Here is an 18357-nt window from a genome sequence, read left to right as displayed (position 1 = left end):
CAGGTCTTTGATACTGACTATAAAATTGATCTTTGTTTCTATGAAAAAATTATGAAGAAATAATCTGTATTTAAGCTTATTCTGTCTGATAGAACCTCTGAAAGACAGCTTTTGCAAAGATTAATAGTTTCATCTTGGCTTTGATGAGAGAAGACTTGGCTCAGAATGATATTACCCACTAGTAGACTTCTGCATATTCCTGTTTCCTGGCAGAGTCCTTAAGTCTCAGTGGACTGTGCTAGCACATGGAGCTAGATGTTAGTGTCAAACACAGAGCCAGGACAGAGGCATGATGTCAAACCTGCCATCTACTGAAGGCTGTTGGCAGATCCTCGGGTATGTGGCAGTCTACTATTTTGGCATCTGACTTTTCTTATCATCAGCAGGACATCATCATGCTAGCAGCAGGTAGAGCTGGGTGTTGCCAACTTCCCCCATAAGAACCCATCTTTCAGTTTAGGAAAACATTTTAACTGATATACACTTCAAATACAGTCCTCATAGATCTAAATAAACTAGGTTCCATCCTCACTGTTACAACCTGGGAAAACAATCCAAAGTGCCTCCTAGTTGCTGTGAGAGCCCAGGGTTCAGACCTTCATGACACTACTGCCTCAGCCTCTTCAGTGTGAAGAAGGGTTTTCCATTTTTGTCCAGATTCATTCTATAAACGAAACTGAGCTTGCTTTCAAAACCCTTTTACAGCCAATAACCTTAAATATTCTGGATATTCCACTGAATATTTATGCTTATGAGGGGGGTTACATCAGAGTTTAAATAATTTTATCTCCTCCTGAGACGTCAGTCTTCTCTGTTTTCTGTATGAAGCCTCTGAGGACTAACAGAGCTCAACAGTGAATCCTAGGAGTGCTCGCTCATTGCTTTCTGGCTAAATAAATTTACTCCTAAGAGTTTGAGATAGAATGCTTATCAAGATACAGTGTGATTGCCTGATTCGTTTTATGCATTCCCCTCAAATTGTAAAATCCAAGGGAGTAAACACAACAGATGACTTCTCAACTTTGTAGACTTTGTGCCCATCAGAGTACGGAGTGCACACTATATACTCAGATGTGCCCTGGATTCATTGTTGATGAGCAAATTGATGAAAATGCAAATTTTTATCCATGTTGTATCTTCTGGGTTTAATTAAGACAGAAGAGTTAGTACTGTCCATTTCCAAGTACTTCTGCTATACATACATACATATATACATATACATACACATATGTGTATGTGCACAATATATGCACATGTACACAAATGCCCTTATATGTACAACAGACAAGATTTATGTAAGAATTCCTCCAAGAAAGGCCCCAAAATACTTTTGTTGAGTCTTTGTATTATTTATTGCCTTTTGGAAATATTGGTTCAACAATTGCTATCTTGGAGACATATACAGGCTCAAAGGTATAGAAGAAAAACAGTTTCAGTGCAATATTACCAACAATATATTTGGTTTGAGCAATAAATCATGAAAGAATTATTCAAGTATTATAATATGTTAAAATCATGTAGCAAAAATTCAATAATAACTTCTCAATGACTTATTTTATGGCTTTAAGTGGCTTCAATATTTACAACTAAAATATTTTTAAATTACTTAAATAAATATTCATTTTTCTGGGAAAGAATTAAAAGGTCTATTTTCCAGAATGCTGCATGCATTTTAAACTAGCCAAAAATATATTTGATGATTATTGAAAATATTTCCTGTTAATCCTGTATGATATTCTGCTTGGTAAATATGCATTTATAATATGTACAAACAGAAATAGCAAATATGATTTAAGTTTCATATAATTTGGCTAAAAATTCTCAGCATAGTGTGCCTTGAATGTCAGTCACGCTTCTTTGTTTCTGATATACTATTGCATGTGCTCCTCTGTTGAACTATGGAAGATGTCTTGCTTTTTATGTACAGTTTTTTTTTTTACCCTTACAAACAAGGCTGACCAACACAGGATACATATAATGTGATAGATTAAAAGCTTTCATATAAGCTCTTACTGTTTTAGTTTATAAAATTTCACTGTAGAAGTGGAGTGAAGAACAGATACTCTAGTCTCATGTTAAATACCAGCATTTTGAGATGAATTTTAAGATGGTAGGTGCCTCCATGAATGCAGTCCTATTGTGCTTTTCTGTTTAAAAAGTGTAGCATGTGGCTGTGATCATTTATTTCTGAAGGGGCTTTGTGTACATTTAGCCTTTTGCTGGGGAAGATAAATGAGCTCACTTCAGGGTAGGCTCTATAGGCAGATGGTTGAAATTCAGGAAAGTGATTATATGCATTCAATAGAGTGTTTCTGACAGTCCGTTTCTGCATGGGTAGCCTCAAAGGGAGTGGATGAATGGGAACTGGAAAAAAAAAAGGTTGTTTATGGAGAGGAAATGAAAGGGATTAGCTTCTATTCAGGCCAGAAAGGTGACCCAGATTTCCCATACTAGAATGTATACACGGATGGGTATGTCTGAAAAAAACAGAGAAAAGTCTTGGCTCTACGGTCTGACTTTAGTATCCAGCTGGTTCACATCTATTCTTTCTGAAGAGGTTTTTTTGATCTCAAAAGAGGCTTCTGTTTAATGTGTGTCCCAGGTGCTGGCTTGTCATAGCATCAGATGGTCACACAGAGCTCCCCAGCCTTGGTTACTCAGCACCCCAACCTCTGCAGGCTGCTTCCCAGGCCTTCAAGTTTAAATGAACAAGCATGTAGTCAGTCTGGGGCTCACTTGTGATCCTCACTCAGAGTAACTATTTCTCTGTTAGAAGAAATAACCCTATGTACCCTCCAAATTAAAAACAAACAAACAAAAAAACCCAGTGATCCCGCAGGTAATCTCTTTTTAAAGCGAAACCAGTGGCTGAAAAAAAAGGAATAGTTTAAAAAACTGAAAATTTCTATGATTGTGCAATATTGATGGTGCTTTGGGTTCTGTCGTTCTGTCTGTATTCTTCTATGTCTTTGCACATCACATGTGTGTACATGTGCATACATGTCTTCCCATCTACCCGAGCAAACAGGCTTATAAGTTTGTGAGAGGTTCCCAGAACTGCAGATCAGAAAAAAAATCTCCTATGGTTGATCATTACTATTTTCTTAATAAAGATATTTAAAAAGAATCCATTTTACATGATTTTTGACAATGGATCTGTTAGTGCCTTCTTTCCAATATAGAGAGTGAACAAGGCATACTAAAATTTGGGGAATCCATGAACTCAAGGTTCAGGACTGACAGAAGACATTAACCCACTGTTAACACTTGACTAGCCTACAATGTGTAGTGGTGGGTTAACCGTCATAAGAACAATCATGGGTGTAAACAAAGAAAGACTTTCAGAGGCCTGCCCAGGGCTTCAGAACCAGGCAAACATGTTAGTTATCTTTACTGAACGATCCATAGACATACATACTCAGTATTTCCTGTACTGGAAATGTGGTGCTTTTCTGCCTTCCTTCTCTAAGGAAATATCAAAGTGATCTCTTCAGGTGTAAATATCAGAAGTGCAAAGGCTTTTATAATTTTGTGGCCTGTGCTTATGGCAACATGCAAGAATTAATTGCCAAATCCTGTGCCATGATGCTTTTCCATGTGGCTTTGCTTTTTGTTTATTTGGTTAGATAATATTTATTTTATTTTTATGTGTAGAATGTTTTGCTTGCATGTATGTGCACCATATGTGTGCCTGGTGCTTATAGAGGTCAGAAGAGGGCATCAGATCCCCTGGAATTGTAGTTACAGATTGGTATGCGCTATCATGAGGGTGCTGGAAAAAAGAATGTAGGTCTTCTAGAAGGACAAATGCTCTTAATCACCGAGCATCTCCCTAGCTCTGGCTGGCCTGTCACTCCTGACATAGGTCAGACAGGACTCAAACTCACAGAGACCCACCTGCCTCTGTATGTCACCACAACCAGCATTACTTTTAAGACAGTTATAGATTTCACTATCAACCCTATTATATTCTTTGCTTTCTTCATACATTATTTAAATAATGTATCAATAACTTAGATAGAGCATCTTTTTTTTTCAAAATTTCAAATCCAACCATGGCTTTTCTGTGGAAAACACATAACCGAAACTTTTTCCTATGTTTTTCAGAAGATGCTTACAAAACCCAGGTGAGGATTGACAACGAGCCTGCTTACTTAGACATCTTGGACACCGCCGGCCAGGTAGACCATGTTTGTTTTTGTTTTATATGTTTTTAAATAATGCTTGTTCTATTTTTGAAAGTACAATATAATTACATCATTTCCCCTTTCCTCCTTTCAGCTCCTCCCATATAGCCTTCCCCAACGCTCTCTCAGATTCATGGCTAATTTTCCTTTATTGTTGTTTAGATGATATGTTTAATAGATGTAACCAATCTCAGATAATTTCATGTTCAACTTTGTGCACACTAACCATAAAATAGATAGGTTTAACACTTCAAACAGGAGAATAAATTTGCAATATCAATAGAAGATTAAAGATGAAAAAGAATTGATTTGAAAAGGTAAGTCATATTTAAAATTCCCCTTGGTAGTGGTAAGTATTAATTTGCACATTCCAATACTGCATCGGCAATGAAATTATAAAGTTAAGAAAACAGCTTATTATTCTTACACAAATGTAGAAATTATATTTAGAAGCAGGAGAGAGAGAGGAGTGAAAATTATGTAAATACAGTGCCCTAATGTATGTAATTCTCAAAAAATAAAAAAATGAACCAATTAAATAGAATAAAAGTATTCAAGAATAATTATAAGAAAAAAGTGTGAAGAAATACATCACAGATATGCATGTCAAAGTTCTTGCTGTGTAGGAGGGTGGATGCTTTGTTTAACTTCACACTCTTCAGATGATTGTGAAAATAAACCTGTGTATTAAGTGCCAAGTGCAATCCATAAAAATTGAAAATAAGCAGAGTAATGAGGGAAGACTACAAAGAAATTTTTAATGTGATGTGACATACAAAAGTTAAAAAAACTGAAAAATTAGGTAAAAAAATCAATGTGCATAATATGTACTTGTATTTATATAAACAAACCGGAAATCACAATGAATGGAAATACATTTGCTTGTGCTGGAACACGCAGCAGCCATCAGTGGCATATTAAGTAGAAGCAAGGCTCACTGTATCGAGAAGGAAGAGATACAGAGTGAAGCAGGACTCAGTGGTAGTCCATTTGTCTTCAGTGCAAGTGACCCATGCTTCCCCCGACACACATATGCAAAAGGGAAAATTAAGTAATCCTTGTAACAACATCAGAGGAAAGATTTCATTTCAAAGCAATTTTAGCTGAAAAAAAAAAATGACATTCTGTAGTAGTAAAAAAAAAGCAAACATCTTTAAAATTCTAATTTTAATGTTAAGGCCAAATGGTGAGCCAAATTTAAAGAGAACATTATAAAATTTTAAAAATTCTGGGTTACAACAGAAATTATTAGGGTTTAAACTCTATTATGGACACAATTGTTTTCCTTCTATTATTGTTTTTGAACTTAAAGATTTAAAACTTAAATGTAGGAGTTATAGAGCTAGGTTTGATCCCAGCACCAAAAATAAATAAATAAATAAATAAATAAATAAATAAATAAATAAATAAATAAACAAGTTTATTTTTTCATCTCTTTTGTGTAACTATTTATTAATGACTGAAGAAATTAGGGTGTTGATAGTGAGTAATTCACTAGAATTGACAATCAATTTCGGTATTATGAATTGTATGCTAACAAACTCATTTATTTCTAGGGACTTTGGACAATGAACTAATGGAGAAATTTCTAAAGACTTTGGGGACATTAAAATGGAAATTTATCTCAATTATTCTAAAGGACATTGTCATGTAGGACAAAATATACTAATTTCCAGGAGAAATGAAAGCCTAATTTGAGAAAAATAGAGTAGGCTAAATAAAGAAATGAGACATTTTTAACTATAATCTTCAACCACTGAAATAGTTATTTTGATAAACCAACATGACATAACTAAAAATTTCATTAAAAATACGTTTTATAGAATGCAAACTCTTCATTTGTTGAACAAAAAGGTTGTTTCTCTTCTCCGCTGATCATAGATTTGGTTATATCCTCATAGATGATACTGTTTTATTGGAGGATCAGTTCATCTGTGGAGTTTGTAGGGGTGGTCTGCTATTTCCCCAAGAGAAGAGCAAATTTTAGATGGCCTCTGATCTACAGAAAAGAGGTAACCAGGGAGTAGACTTAAACCTATGAGCAGTGTCAATCAGATCTGGCTTCACAAAGATCTGTTCCCATTGCTACACAGACTTGTAAACTAGAAAATCATAACATTATTGCTTCATGCTTTGTTAGGTGCTGCTATTATGTGGCTGATCAGAACAACATATTAATGGAGTATGTTTTGCTCAGTATAGATGGAGATAGAGAATAGTACCAATCTGTAGACAAAGTGTTGAGCAATGAAACATAAATCTGAAACTTTGTGATAATACTGAGAAACCTGGGGGTACACAATGTAATAGATAAGGGTGTTAAATCTATACACCACATGTACTTGTCAAGCCAGGTATTAACTGTAGCCAAACATAGTCAGAAATACATAAAGGTAAGCAGATGGTGATACGTTAGCTTTTACACTATTATCAAACCTGCTTACACAGGAGGTGGTCTTTGCAGCTGATTTAACAGAAATTATATCCCTGCAGGGGACATGTGAGAACACTACTGAAGTATTTTAATAATGATGCATTGTTTGATTTTTTTTATAACATTAATTTCCATATTTGTGGAAATTCATTAATTGTACAATAAACCTAGAAGAGAGATAGAAAAGCTGTTGTTAATGTTATCACTTGGAATTCAAGTATCATGGCATACAAACAAGAGAAGAGGCTGTCCTCTTAGAGGAAACATTAAAGGCCACATCCAGCCTTTTTTGTGTTCATGTCAATAGAAGAGAAAAAAGGATAATTCCTTTTCCACCTGTTGCAAGTCTTATGGAGGACACTATGACAGGATACACAGAATAACCAGAGAGCTTTAACATATTTAATTAACCCTGCTATTATGTACATAAAAGCCCCACGGAATGAAGACAGATCTGCATATTCAGGGAAACACTGAATTCTTAAGCTTAGACTTGTTGACAAATGGACAGCTGTGCCAAAATGCTTGGTCACAAAGAGGGTAGAAGTTAAACGGAGGTAAAGAAACTAGGTTTGCTTGTTTATATTCCTTCTGGCCTCTCCTTGCCACATTTCTTTCTCCTGTGGTTAGATAGGATGTGTGTCATGTATAGGTCTTCGAATGATAGTGGGCTGGGTCAGTGAGATGGCTCATCAGGCAAAAGTACAGAAGAACCCTTATGGTGGAAAGAAAACTGCTTCCTGCAAGTTATCTTCTGATTCCAAAGTGTCTGCCACAGTACACGCACCCCGCCCTGCTCCGGGATAAATGAATAATTAAGTGCAATAAAATACTTTTTAATAAAAGAGTAGGCAAAAGAAGGTCAAACAAACTATTTCTGTAGTTTTGGCAACTTCTGAAATGCCATGCTTGAACATAGCGTGCCCTGCTCCTCCTCTTATGCTGTACAGGTAGCCTGGAAATTTTATGGAGGAAAGTGGGGTATAGTGAGAAATCCAAGGGAGTCTGCTTAAGAGTTATAAGGAATTTATTAGGACATAATTGGAAAAGACAACTCACTGAACAGAATAGGCAAATCACTGAAGGGTTCTGGAAGGCTGAGGTCCTGTCCCACACTTCTCCTGCCCCCTGAGTCAGTCCACACCATCCAAGCCCATGAAGGAGAGAAGAGAACAGAGTACCTGCCTCTCAGGTTTTAAGGGTAGCCCCAGAGGCCATGCCCCAAGGGCTGGTACTTCAAGGTCATAAGTAGAACAGGTATCCACTACAGTGGGGGCATCACCACATCTCAAATTAAGGAGGATTTTTAACCTGTCCTTCCAGGGTTTGAGTTAGTATTTCAATGCTCAATTCTCCCATGAATGCTCATGAAATGTATATTTAACTTCTCCCCTTTTTAGGAATTATATTTCCAAAAGCAGCCAGTCAACAGACAACTACAATGACTAGAAGGAGTTTTCTAGCCACAAATTAAAACATTCTTGTCCATAGCTTTATATGGGCTGTAGGTGAATCTCTTGAAAAAAATTACATATTTTGTAAATGTGCTGTTTGAAGGCCAAGGAGGATATGTGCTTTGTGAAAGTTGTACACTGATTTGAAGGCCACTTCAGACTCAGACAACCACACAAATTCTTTTATTTTACTTCTTTTATACAATATCATAGTGTGTACCAAGAACTTCCTAAACAAAAAACAAAAAAAAATGCAGGATGTAATAAAAGGGTGTCAGTCCTCAAACACCCCGAGGTTTGGAGCAGTGGGGATGCCATATCAGAAAAGGTAGCCAATTGTGAGAAAGACTATGGTGGATTTATACAAGTCTTGCTAATAGGCTTTCTGAAATTCCTACAATGTATCAGTCAAAAACAGGAGAGCTACACATGGCTTCAAAGGAAAGTCTAATTAAATATGTGAAGTTTAACTTAATTATAAATTTCTTGAATCATGTTTATCCTTATACGAAATAATGGAAATAGTTCTCTAACACCTTTGATACCTTTACATTTATTAATATGCTATTATATCCAGTAACTTAAGCTATTAATATGAAACAAGACTTGGAAATGACCACATACTTGGCTACTGGAGGGGCTCTATCACTGTAAAGTGAAAGGATATGCAGATTTATCTGGTTTACCCCCAACCAGCTCTGCAGTCAGAGAAGGCCTCTAGCCAATGTGAACCCAATTTACCACTCTGAAATGAAAGAACTAGACTGGATCTCTGAGGTGCCATCTAGATTTAAGGCTCTGTAATTTTCTGAATTACTGCTGGCTTGATTGGTGCCTAATTCTTCTATTAAAGTTTTAATTGCCAGTTCGGCTCCAACTTTTAATTTTGTGTGTTTGTGGATAATCCTCACAGAGAGGCTTCAGGGCACGGCCTTTTCCCTGAGAAACATCTCACTCTACAAATTGTTGTGGATTCTTCCAAGATTGGTAAATGGAATTTGAGCTGGAAGTGCCCCAAAGTGGACATAAAGTTCTGAGATGACCATGATATCCCCTTAGATAATTAAGGCCATGTCCCAAGGTCATGGCGGGTATACCTAACCCTTCTGTCAGCACTTATTGTGTGCTGATAGTTCTGACCATCTTTCTGAGTCGTTTTCTCAGTCAATCAATCGATATAATTTCACAGGAAAAACACAAAGCACGAGGAGGTAGACTTTTGAGAATTTAAGTACTCTCCTAATAAGGACACAGGTAGCTTTTCACTCTGAGTGGATGCCTTCAGAGCCATGTGGGATGTGCTGATTCCTGGATTCTTTTCACCTAAATTAGGACTTTTAGATTCCAACATTTCAGCAGGGGGTTTCTAAAGTAAAATAGTTTGACGGTTTAAGTTTAGAACAAGAGAAGGTAATTTTTAAATATAAGACTAAGTACCCTTCCCTTGCATCCTGAGTTGAATCCCAACCACACTAGAAAAAAAAGAAAACAAACTAAAAACATGAAATTGTTTAAAGTGTAGCAATGTGTTTTAAATGCTTGTATTTCTACAGTTGGCCACGTGCAATAATGAAATTCATAAATGATACCGCAAGGTCATCACAAGGGAACCCACAGGAACAACTAACCTGGGCTCATAGAAGCTCACAGAATTTGGACTGACAGTCAGGGAGCCTACGTGGAACTGACCTAGGCCTTCTGCATATCTGTGACCTAGGCCTTCTGCATATCTGTGACCTAGGCCTTCTGCATATCTGTGACAGTAGTGTAGCTTGGTCTACTTGTGGGACTCCTCACAGTGGAAGCAAGGACTGTCCCTTACATTTTTGCTGGCTTTTAGGAATCTATTCCTCATACTGGGCTGCCTTGCCCAGCCTTAATAAGGGGAGGAGATTAGTCCTACCTCAACTTGTTATACCATGCTTTGTTGATGCTCATGGGAGGCCGGCCCCTTTCTGAACAAAAACAGAGCAGAAGTGGATTAAGGGGTGGGGGATGGGGGCTTGTGGGGAGGTGGGAGGCAGGGGATGGGAGAAGAGGGAGGGGAAACTGTGATTGGGATGTAAAATAAATGAATAAATTTAATTAATTAAAAAAAAACCTTTCAAAAACATAGCCAAGATTTACATGACCTGAGATAGGAAGTAAAAAGTATATAATTTTTAAAAATTACATGTTAATCACTTTTAACGTGTTTTTTAAAAGTAAACATTTTTTTTATCCAGGGGTAAAATCACCTACACTGTTAACTGCAGAAGATCTGAAAAATGGCTATGCTATTTTGGGAGCAGTATGTCTTCTTAATGTGATTATTTGGGCTCTAATATATTTGCAACATTAGATTTTTGCATATTGAGATTAGGAATAAGTAAAAACCCTGAAGTTCTTGGCCTTGAAGAACTTGGACTTTTATTTTTGTATGTTAAGTAAGAGTTAGACTCAAAATTGAGGAAAGAAATATTTCATTGCATATTTTAATCTTATCATCTCTTTACCTTTCTCTTATACTTAATTTCATTATGAAATACTGATTTAAATATGAGTTATTTGGTTGTGTAATATGTAAGACATTAAAATTTATGTATTTATCATGAGCATCTTAGCTGATATTTGGCAATTTTCAACATTAAACTTGTAAAATTAAAAAAACATGATTTACAGTTTGCATAAAATCTTAAGTAAAATGATAACTAAGATTTTATTTGTGTTTATACTGGGGATTGAGCTCAAGGTCTCGTGGATATTAAGCAAGCACTTCATCAACTGAGCAACCTATCCAGCCCCTGCCAAAACTCTTTAAAGCACACTTTCCATAGAAATGTCTGATAATTAGAATTTCTTTCATAATTCACCCATAATTCATGTCTCAGATTCTGGGTAGCAACTAAGATGATGCAATCACTTCAGTATTCTACTGTGGAGGGTAATGTCAAAGTCTGTTCAGTAGTTAGTGTTGGGGTACTGTGCATAGAACTGTCATTGAGGAAGGTTCTTACACAAACACCATAGGCAATATAGAAATATTTCTGAGTTAATATTCATGTAAATGGCTATAACTGTGAGTACCAGAATGTTGAAGATGCCTCAGAGACCATATATTTCATCTCAGTTTACAAGTATAACACATTATAACTCAGAAATGGGCTTAACTAAGACCTGGTGGCTACTAACTGACAGGGAGGGGACATCTTTACTCTTTGTTCACAAGATATGCCTGGAGTCCTTTGGGAATGTTTACCTCCTCTGAAAGCAATCTTCCCTCAAATGAATAGTGCTGGGATATCTGTACATGGCAAGTCCTAAAATTTGTGTTTTGCTTTTTCAGTATCAGCATTTTCATGAAAATATTTGGTTAGAAACCAATATAGAATGTTGTGAGAACAAGGGACCAAACATGAAGAATAGTAAATCTCAAAAAGTAATATTATTGTAACATTTTTTATCACCATGCCACTCTTTTTTGTTATTTCATTTATGATATTTTTCTGAAAGGATTTTATGCATTTGGAGATTTTTTTCAGTTCTAACATGTTAAACATTGTCTACATATTGATGAATTGGGAATGTGTTTGTACTATATAAATGAATTATATTCTATTTGACATCTATATAAATGTTTGAATTATCAAGAACTATTGGTTTACTACATAACACAAGTAACTCCAGCTATTATTTTATGCAGGAGCAACACAAGTCGGAGTAAGCAAATGATAAACTGAGTGACACATATGGGTCACATGGCTTGTTTTCTTCTCATATCTGATGGAAATGGGTTCTATAGCATTACATAAAATATTTATTGTTACTATCATTTTTGCTTCATCCAGAACGTCTTATTTGGAGTGAATGTTATTTATGCATTTATGTTCTATTGTGTTGTCATTCTCAATACTACTTTATGTATTACTTCTGCAATGAAGTATTTTGGAGTGAAAAATGACTATGTTCTCTGGACAATTCTAAAAGATGCAACAAACATGTATGTTTTAAAATGTCTCTGGTAGTCAAGAAAATTTTGACTTTTTAGTAGATAGGCAAGATAAAATGCTGTAAAGGTAGTTCTCAATAATGTTTTAAGAATAATAACTTTTCTTCTTTTTAAACAAAATGTTAACAAAGAAGGATAATATCAGGGGCTCTACTCATGTCCTTTGTAATATAGCAACAATATTATGTTAAAAATTAATTATTTATTCTTAGAGAAATCTAGCATGATAAAGAGTCAGGATGTGTTTGGAGTTTTATGTGTATCTGGGAGGCATCAAGGAATCAAGAAAGATTCAGAGGAAGGCAAATGGAATATTGGATTCTTAAGCCTAAACACGATGTTAAGGAGAAGCTCTATGATACGTTCTAGACAATATTTCTGCATTTTACACTGCTATCATGGCTGGTTCTGTGTTCTAATATAGTTTGAGTTCATAAGGTTTCAGGGGTAGAAATTTGTTCAATAGAAAAGTACTATTGGGAAGAGGCAGGGATGTTTAAAAGGTGGAGCCTTATTCTTGGAAGGCCATGACCTCAGAGGATGTTCATGCTGCCTTATCAGGACTGTAATTCTGAGAGAACCTTGCTATGACCCAGTCACAAATGGACTTTCTTGGTCTCAGGCTTATGTGTCATCCTCTCATCTCTCCTGCTCTTGCACTTTCTACCATGATACCATCTTCTTTGCTGTTATATAGCCAGTGAATGTCAGTGCCCTATCCTTAGACCTCAAATACTATAACCTAAGTAAGTTCTTTAAAAATTCAATATAGAACCTAGCGTATTTAACAAAGCAATAGAAATTGTATCACCACATATGGTAATCCAGAAATAATGACATTTATTTGTTTGGAATGACATACATTTCAAGTTGCATAGGAAGGATGAAGCTGAAAATTCCCAAGGAAAATACCACAGTCCTTCTGATTGACTAATTTGTTTGGCTTTTTTTTTTTTTTTTAAACTGGCATATTTCAGAATTCAGGGTAATTTTATGTTTCAGAGCAGAAGTCATGCTGTTCCAGTTTGGTCTGCTGGGCAGGAGTCCAGGGTGAAATATCAGTGCAAATAGAAGCCTGAAAAATCGTTAACATCCCAAATACTTTATAGCTAACATTTTAAAGTTTAAATAAGTCCACTGGTTTTCTGTGTAAAATTAATTTTTAAGAGAAAGAGTATATCTTCTTTTATGTCTGTGTCTGTTGTCTTGTTAGATACTTTGTGATATTTCTTAATTATGTGGTTATTCAGTTGATGGTAGAAAAAATACTGTAGCCAAGATTTTGTGTGTGTATGTGTATGTGTGGTGGGGGTTGGTGTGGTGAAGGCAACCTTCCAGAAACTGATATTCTATTCAAACTATTCTTATTGCTAGGAATCCTCAAAGACCCTCAACACTGCACTTGAAGTAAAAAATTTGCAATCCAAATTGCTCCATTATAAATCAATTCTGCAACCAGGCAGCAGACTCCTAAAATGATCTCATTCAAAGAGCTTGTGAGATTTGTGGGACCAGCTACCAGTAAATAGCATGCTGGTTTTAACACCAGTGAGAAACTGGAAACAAATGGACCAAAAAAGTTGTAAAGTGTATTGCCCTAGAGCAATTAAATCTCTTATAAACATGTAGGGCCTTTCTTTCTGACCAATAGGACTTGGTGATGAGCTTCTATGTGAGGCTCTTCTGGAGAATGTGTTAATTTAGCTGTGTACCAGAATCCTCTGAATTCTGAACACAGACAGAAATGATAATGAATATCTCATATAAAAGCGATTCTCAGGGATAGGGGGACCACGTTACAGTGACAGTTTGAAGCTAAATAAGGAGTCCACCTGCCAGGCTAATAAGTATATTTGATGTTACCAAGAAATCTGAAGCCAGTTGCTCACCTGTCAAGCTGAGCCAGAACTCTGTACCTTGCCTTCCACTTTGAAGCAAAGCTGTCTGTTTCTGAAAGACCCTAAAATAAGTATGCTTTCATTTTCTGAAAGTACTACCTCTGTGAGTAGCTCTGTCAGTTATCTAGAATCTTCTAGCTCATTATCCCGACTACTGCTCTCTCATCCTAAATAAATTCGTGTTTCAAATGGAAGATAAAGCATCTAATGGAAAACTGAAATGTACTTATAGCAGTAATATTTTAATGGAGCTATAAACTAAGTACTTTCCAGAAAGAAAATAGTTTTAAAACCATTTAAAATGATTTCTCCTCCCATTTATGGCTTGCTTATTTTTGTATTTCTAATTTTCTTTTGTGATTCAGGGAAGTCTAAGTTAGGACAAATGCAAAGTACTACTATTTCTCTTTGTAGATACCCAGCTTTGCCTTCAAATCAAGCTTCTATTCTCAGAAAGCCCAAAGTACTTTCCGGGTACAAGAATAGACTTGTATTTCAGATAGGTTTTATATGTCAGACAGACAAAAGTCTGTCTGTTATTATAGCTACTTGTGTTCTTATTCATGTATCATCATATTTTCAGTGTCATAGGAATGGTGCTGAGTTGTGGAGAAAAAAATAGGCAAGATACTGTTGAGATGGTTTAATGGAAAAAAGTAATCCAATGAGCCGTATTAAGGTTACCTTGCATTGAACTACAAGAAGCCAATAGGACTGAAATGCTTCTGTGAGTTATAAGGACAGTACTATATAAATATGTCTCATCTCTCTGCTCTGATAGGAGACTTTGTAGGCTTCTCTTTCAAACAATGTTAAAGTGCCAAGTTATCCATATTAATAATTTTGGTGGTAAACATATATACTGCAGTAGATATCACTTCTTATACTGTGTGGCTCTGGAAAGGGTATAGAAAAGCTAGTCCAAGTACTAATCACCTGGTATCTTAGGAGAAATACATTTAAAAAATTAACTTCAGAATCAGATCTCCTAATGGTCTCAGGTCCTCATAGATCAATTAGTTAGGCCTCAACACGGATGCTGCCTCCGTTTGACTCAGGCATTCTGTCTACTTCTATCTTGATCCTGCACTGTGATTATAGATCAGAGAAGTCCATGGTTGCAGGTGATCATCAGGAAGCGTGGGGCGGTCTCACGAGCCAGCACAGAAGAGTGGTTCTCGTGGTCATGGTAGAGTGCTCAGCACGGCTGTAATCTTAGCAGACATGTTCCATCTCTATTGAATCTGAGTTATTATGTCCCACAATAAGCAGACTTACCTTACCAGACAATCATTTCCAAACCCAGACTTCTGACAACAACTTTTATATTTCTAACCATATATTTACAAAACTTTGAGAAAAAGAAAGATAATGCAAAAGTTTAGTCATTTTGAATGCTCATCATAGTTTGGTTTCTGTTTCTTTGAGAAAACATACTGACTGAAAACAATGGAGAGAGAAAAAGTTTATTTACAGATTATAGTCAATCATCAAGGAAAGCCAGGGCAGGAATTCAAGACAGGAATCCAGCAGCAGCAGGGAGTGAAGCAGAGAGCATGGATGAATGCCATTTGCTGGTTTGCTCTTCATGGCTTGATCACCTATTTTTCTTCTTTTCTTTCTTTCTTTTTATTTTCTGTCTACCACTTCATGTTTTAGATACGTGGGATAATATTAATATGAACATATTTGTAGATATATTTATCTGAGACCCTGCTTTCAATTTGAGGGTATAACTAAAATAGAATTATTAGATCAGAGAGGAATTCTATGTTTATTTATTATTATTATTATTATTATTATTATTATTATTATTTTACAGTTTTGATCATGTTCACCTCCCTTCAAGTTCTCCCAGATCCTTCCACCTTTCTAGGCACCCAATTTTATGTTATTTCTATCCCCCTCCTCCTCTTTCACTCCTTCCTCTCAAAATATGAAAACAAAAACAAAAAAAGCAAGAAACACATGCCTAATGAAAATAAAAATAAATAGGTAAGAGACCAATAAGACAAAAAAGTCAAAACAAAATGAAACATAAAATCCATAAAAATGCCATTGAATTCTTTTTTGTTGGCCAACCTATTCCTGAGTGTGGCCTGCCCCAAAGTGTGATTGATAAACCCACTGACACTCCATTAAGAAAATTGATTTTCCCTTGCCAGTGGGTTAGTTGCAAATAATTTCTTGGTTAGTGGTGGGACATGTTGTCCACTTCCCCCTCTCAGTGCTGGGAGGCATTCTGGCTTGAACCTGTGCAGGCCTTGTGTATTCTGCAACAGTCTCAGTGAATTTATGTGTGTCTGGAAGATACTGTTTCCTTGTAATAGTCTATCACATCTGCCTCTTACAATATCTGCCTCCTCTTCTGCATAGATTTCTGAGCCTTGAGAGGAGGGCTTTGATGAGTACTCTAAATTAATCTGTCATTCTCTGCACATTGTCTGATTGTTTTTCTCTTTGTTAATTTCCATCTCCTGCAAGAGGAAGCTTCTTTGATGTGGAATGAGCAGTATACTGATCTATGGGTATAACAATATGTCATGAGTCATTTTATTGCTATGTTCCTTTAGCAGAATAATAGTAGTAGGTTTTCTCTTAGTCCCATGACCTATCTAGTCTTGGGATCTTGGACACTTTACTAGGGTCAGGTGTGGGTTCTATGTTATGGTGTAGTTTTTTTTAATCCAATCATAAAGTTACTCCAATAACATTTGTGCCATTATTTTCCCAGTATATCCTGAAGGCAGGTCGATGTTAGAGGTTACCAGGGTTAGTAGCTGGGTGATATTGATGATTACCTTTCTTCTCAGTAGTGTGCAGAATGCTTTCAGTTATCATGAATGTTAGTCAGGAGGGATGAAGCTTCTAGCTAACTACCAGCTAGATCAGCTCCTTTTCCTATATAGCCCGAGTTAACCTGTCTAGAGAGGACACCGCCCACAGTAGGTTGGGACCTCTCACATCAATCAGAAAACAAGAAAATGTCACACAGACATATCCACAGGGCAATCTGATGGAGGTAATTTCTCAGGTAAGATGTCCTTTTCCCATGTATGTCCAGGCATGTATCAATTTGATGCAAACTATGACATTGTTCCCCTTGTCAACTTTGATACACCACAGCATTACATTAGGCCATATCCTTTTTATTACCTGTCTTTAAGATCTCATGTTAATTTTACAAAATAAAATATAGTACAGTTTTTAAAGTTCCACTGTCTTTAGCATTTTTTGAAACACTTAAAAGTCCAAGATCTCTTTAAGATTCTAATATCTCTTAACTGTGGGGGCTTCTGTGAATTCCAAAATAAATTTTATAATTTCTTATTTGATGAAAATCTCAGGAGCAGTTACAATCAGATAAAAGCAAAACTCAAGTCCAACAGAATGGTCTAAATTCTGCAGTTCAGTGTCCGACCTCTAGAACTCACTACTGTCAGATTACTGATCTTAAAATAGTGTGTAAGAGGCTCATTTTTAAAGGCTGTTTTTTGGCTTGATTGTGAAATAATACTTCATTCTGTTCTTGTTCCTGATTATAGTAGGACCTATCTGGCAACTTTCTCTTTACTTCATAAACCATGATAATCAGCAACCTTTATTCCCTCTCAAAATAATAATGATCACTACGCCTAATCCACTAAATGCTAAGAAAAGTTTATTGCAATATCCATAATCAGCTCTCTCCTGAATGCTTTCCAGCTACATTTTTCTCCAACCAGTTCATATTTTGTCTATAATTTTTAATTATCCAAATTAACTTAGTACAGTGATAACATACTCTGAGGGAAAAAAAGTCAATACTGATACTAAGTCGAGTGTTTTAAAACCGAGCATTTACAATAAATCTCAGCTTCCCTCACATTTGAAATTGTTGTTGAAATAAGGGTTGGCAAAGCAGTGTAAAAATTTGACATTTAAAAATCTGTAAGTTCTGAACTCTCATAGCTTCGCAAGTGTCTTAAATTTTTTTGCTCCACTTTGATGATACCAAAACTTTAAAGTTTGAAAAATGCATTATGGATGTATTATGCAAAAATATAGCTTTATTTGGCAGGCTTATTTTAAAAAGGGGCCAGGTTGACTTACCATCAGAGATTGGGGGATAAATATACATTTGTATATCTTAAATTATATAGAGTGTTCAACATATATATTATTTGAAGCTATTCAGCTTTCTAAGTGATAACAGCATAAGGCCAAATCTGTTTTTTTTTTTTTTTTATTGTCTCTGGATAGTCCTAGCAATAGGGCAGCACAGATACCAATGAGTTTTTACCTGAATCATCAGTAAACATTTTCTTACATAGCTCATTACTGATTTTCTAAGCTGAACCTGCTTCCACATTTGCAGTAGATTACAGTCCTGTTCCACTTACCTCATATCTCTTAG

At 35.9% G+C, this 18357-nt stretch overlaps 1 protein-coding gene across 2 annotated transcripts in view; it reads left to right on the top strand.

Annotated features, from left to right (window-relative positions):
• The window catches only part of Rit2 (Ras like without CAAX 2), a 317425-nt gene that overhangs the window by 91534 nt on the left and 207534 nt on the right, over positions 1-18357 (top strand). The window contains exon 3 of one of the 2 annotated variants that reach the window (XM_036204820.1): positions 4111-4181. In XM_036204820.1, coding sequence (XP_036060713.1) covers positions 4111-4181 — 71 coding nt within the window. Of the gene's footprint in view, positions 1-4107; positions 4182-18357 lie in introns of both variants that reach the window. The other variant, XM_036204819.1, reaches the window with a different exon arrangement.

The sequence above is a fragment of the Onychomys torridus genome, chromosome 13 (genome assembly GCF_903995425.1).
Source record: "Onychomys torridus chromosome 13, mOncTor1.1, whole genome shotgun sequence".
In the NCBI taxonomy this organism is placed as follows: Eukaryota; Metazoa; Chordata; class Mammalia; order Rodentia; family Cricetidae; genus Onychomys; species Onychomys torridus.
This window is presented reverse-complemented; position numbering and strand designations above follow the sequence as displayed.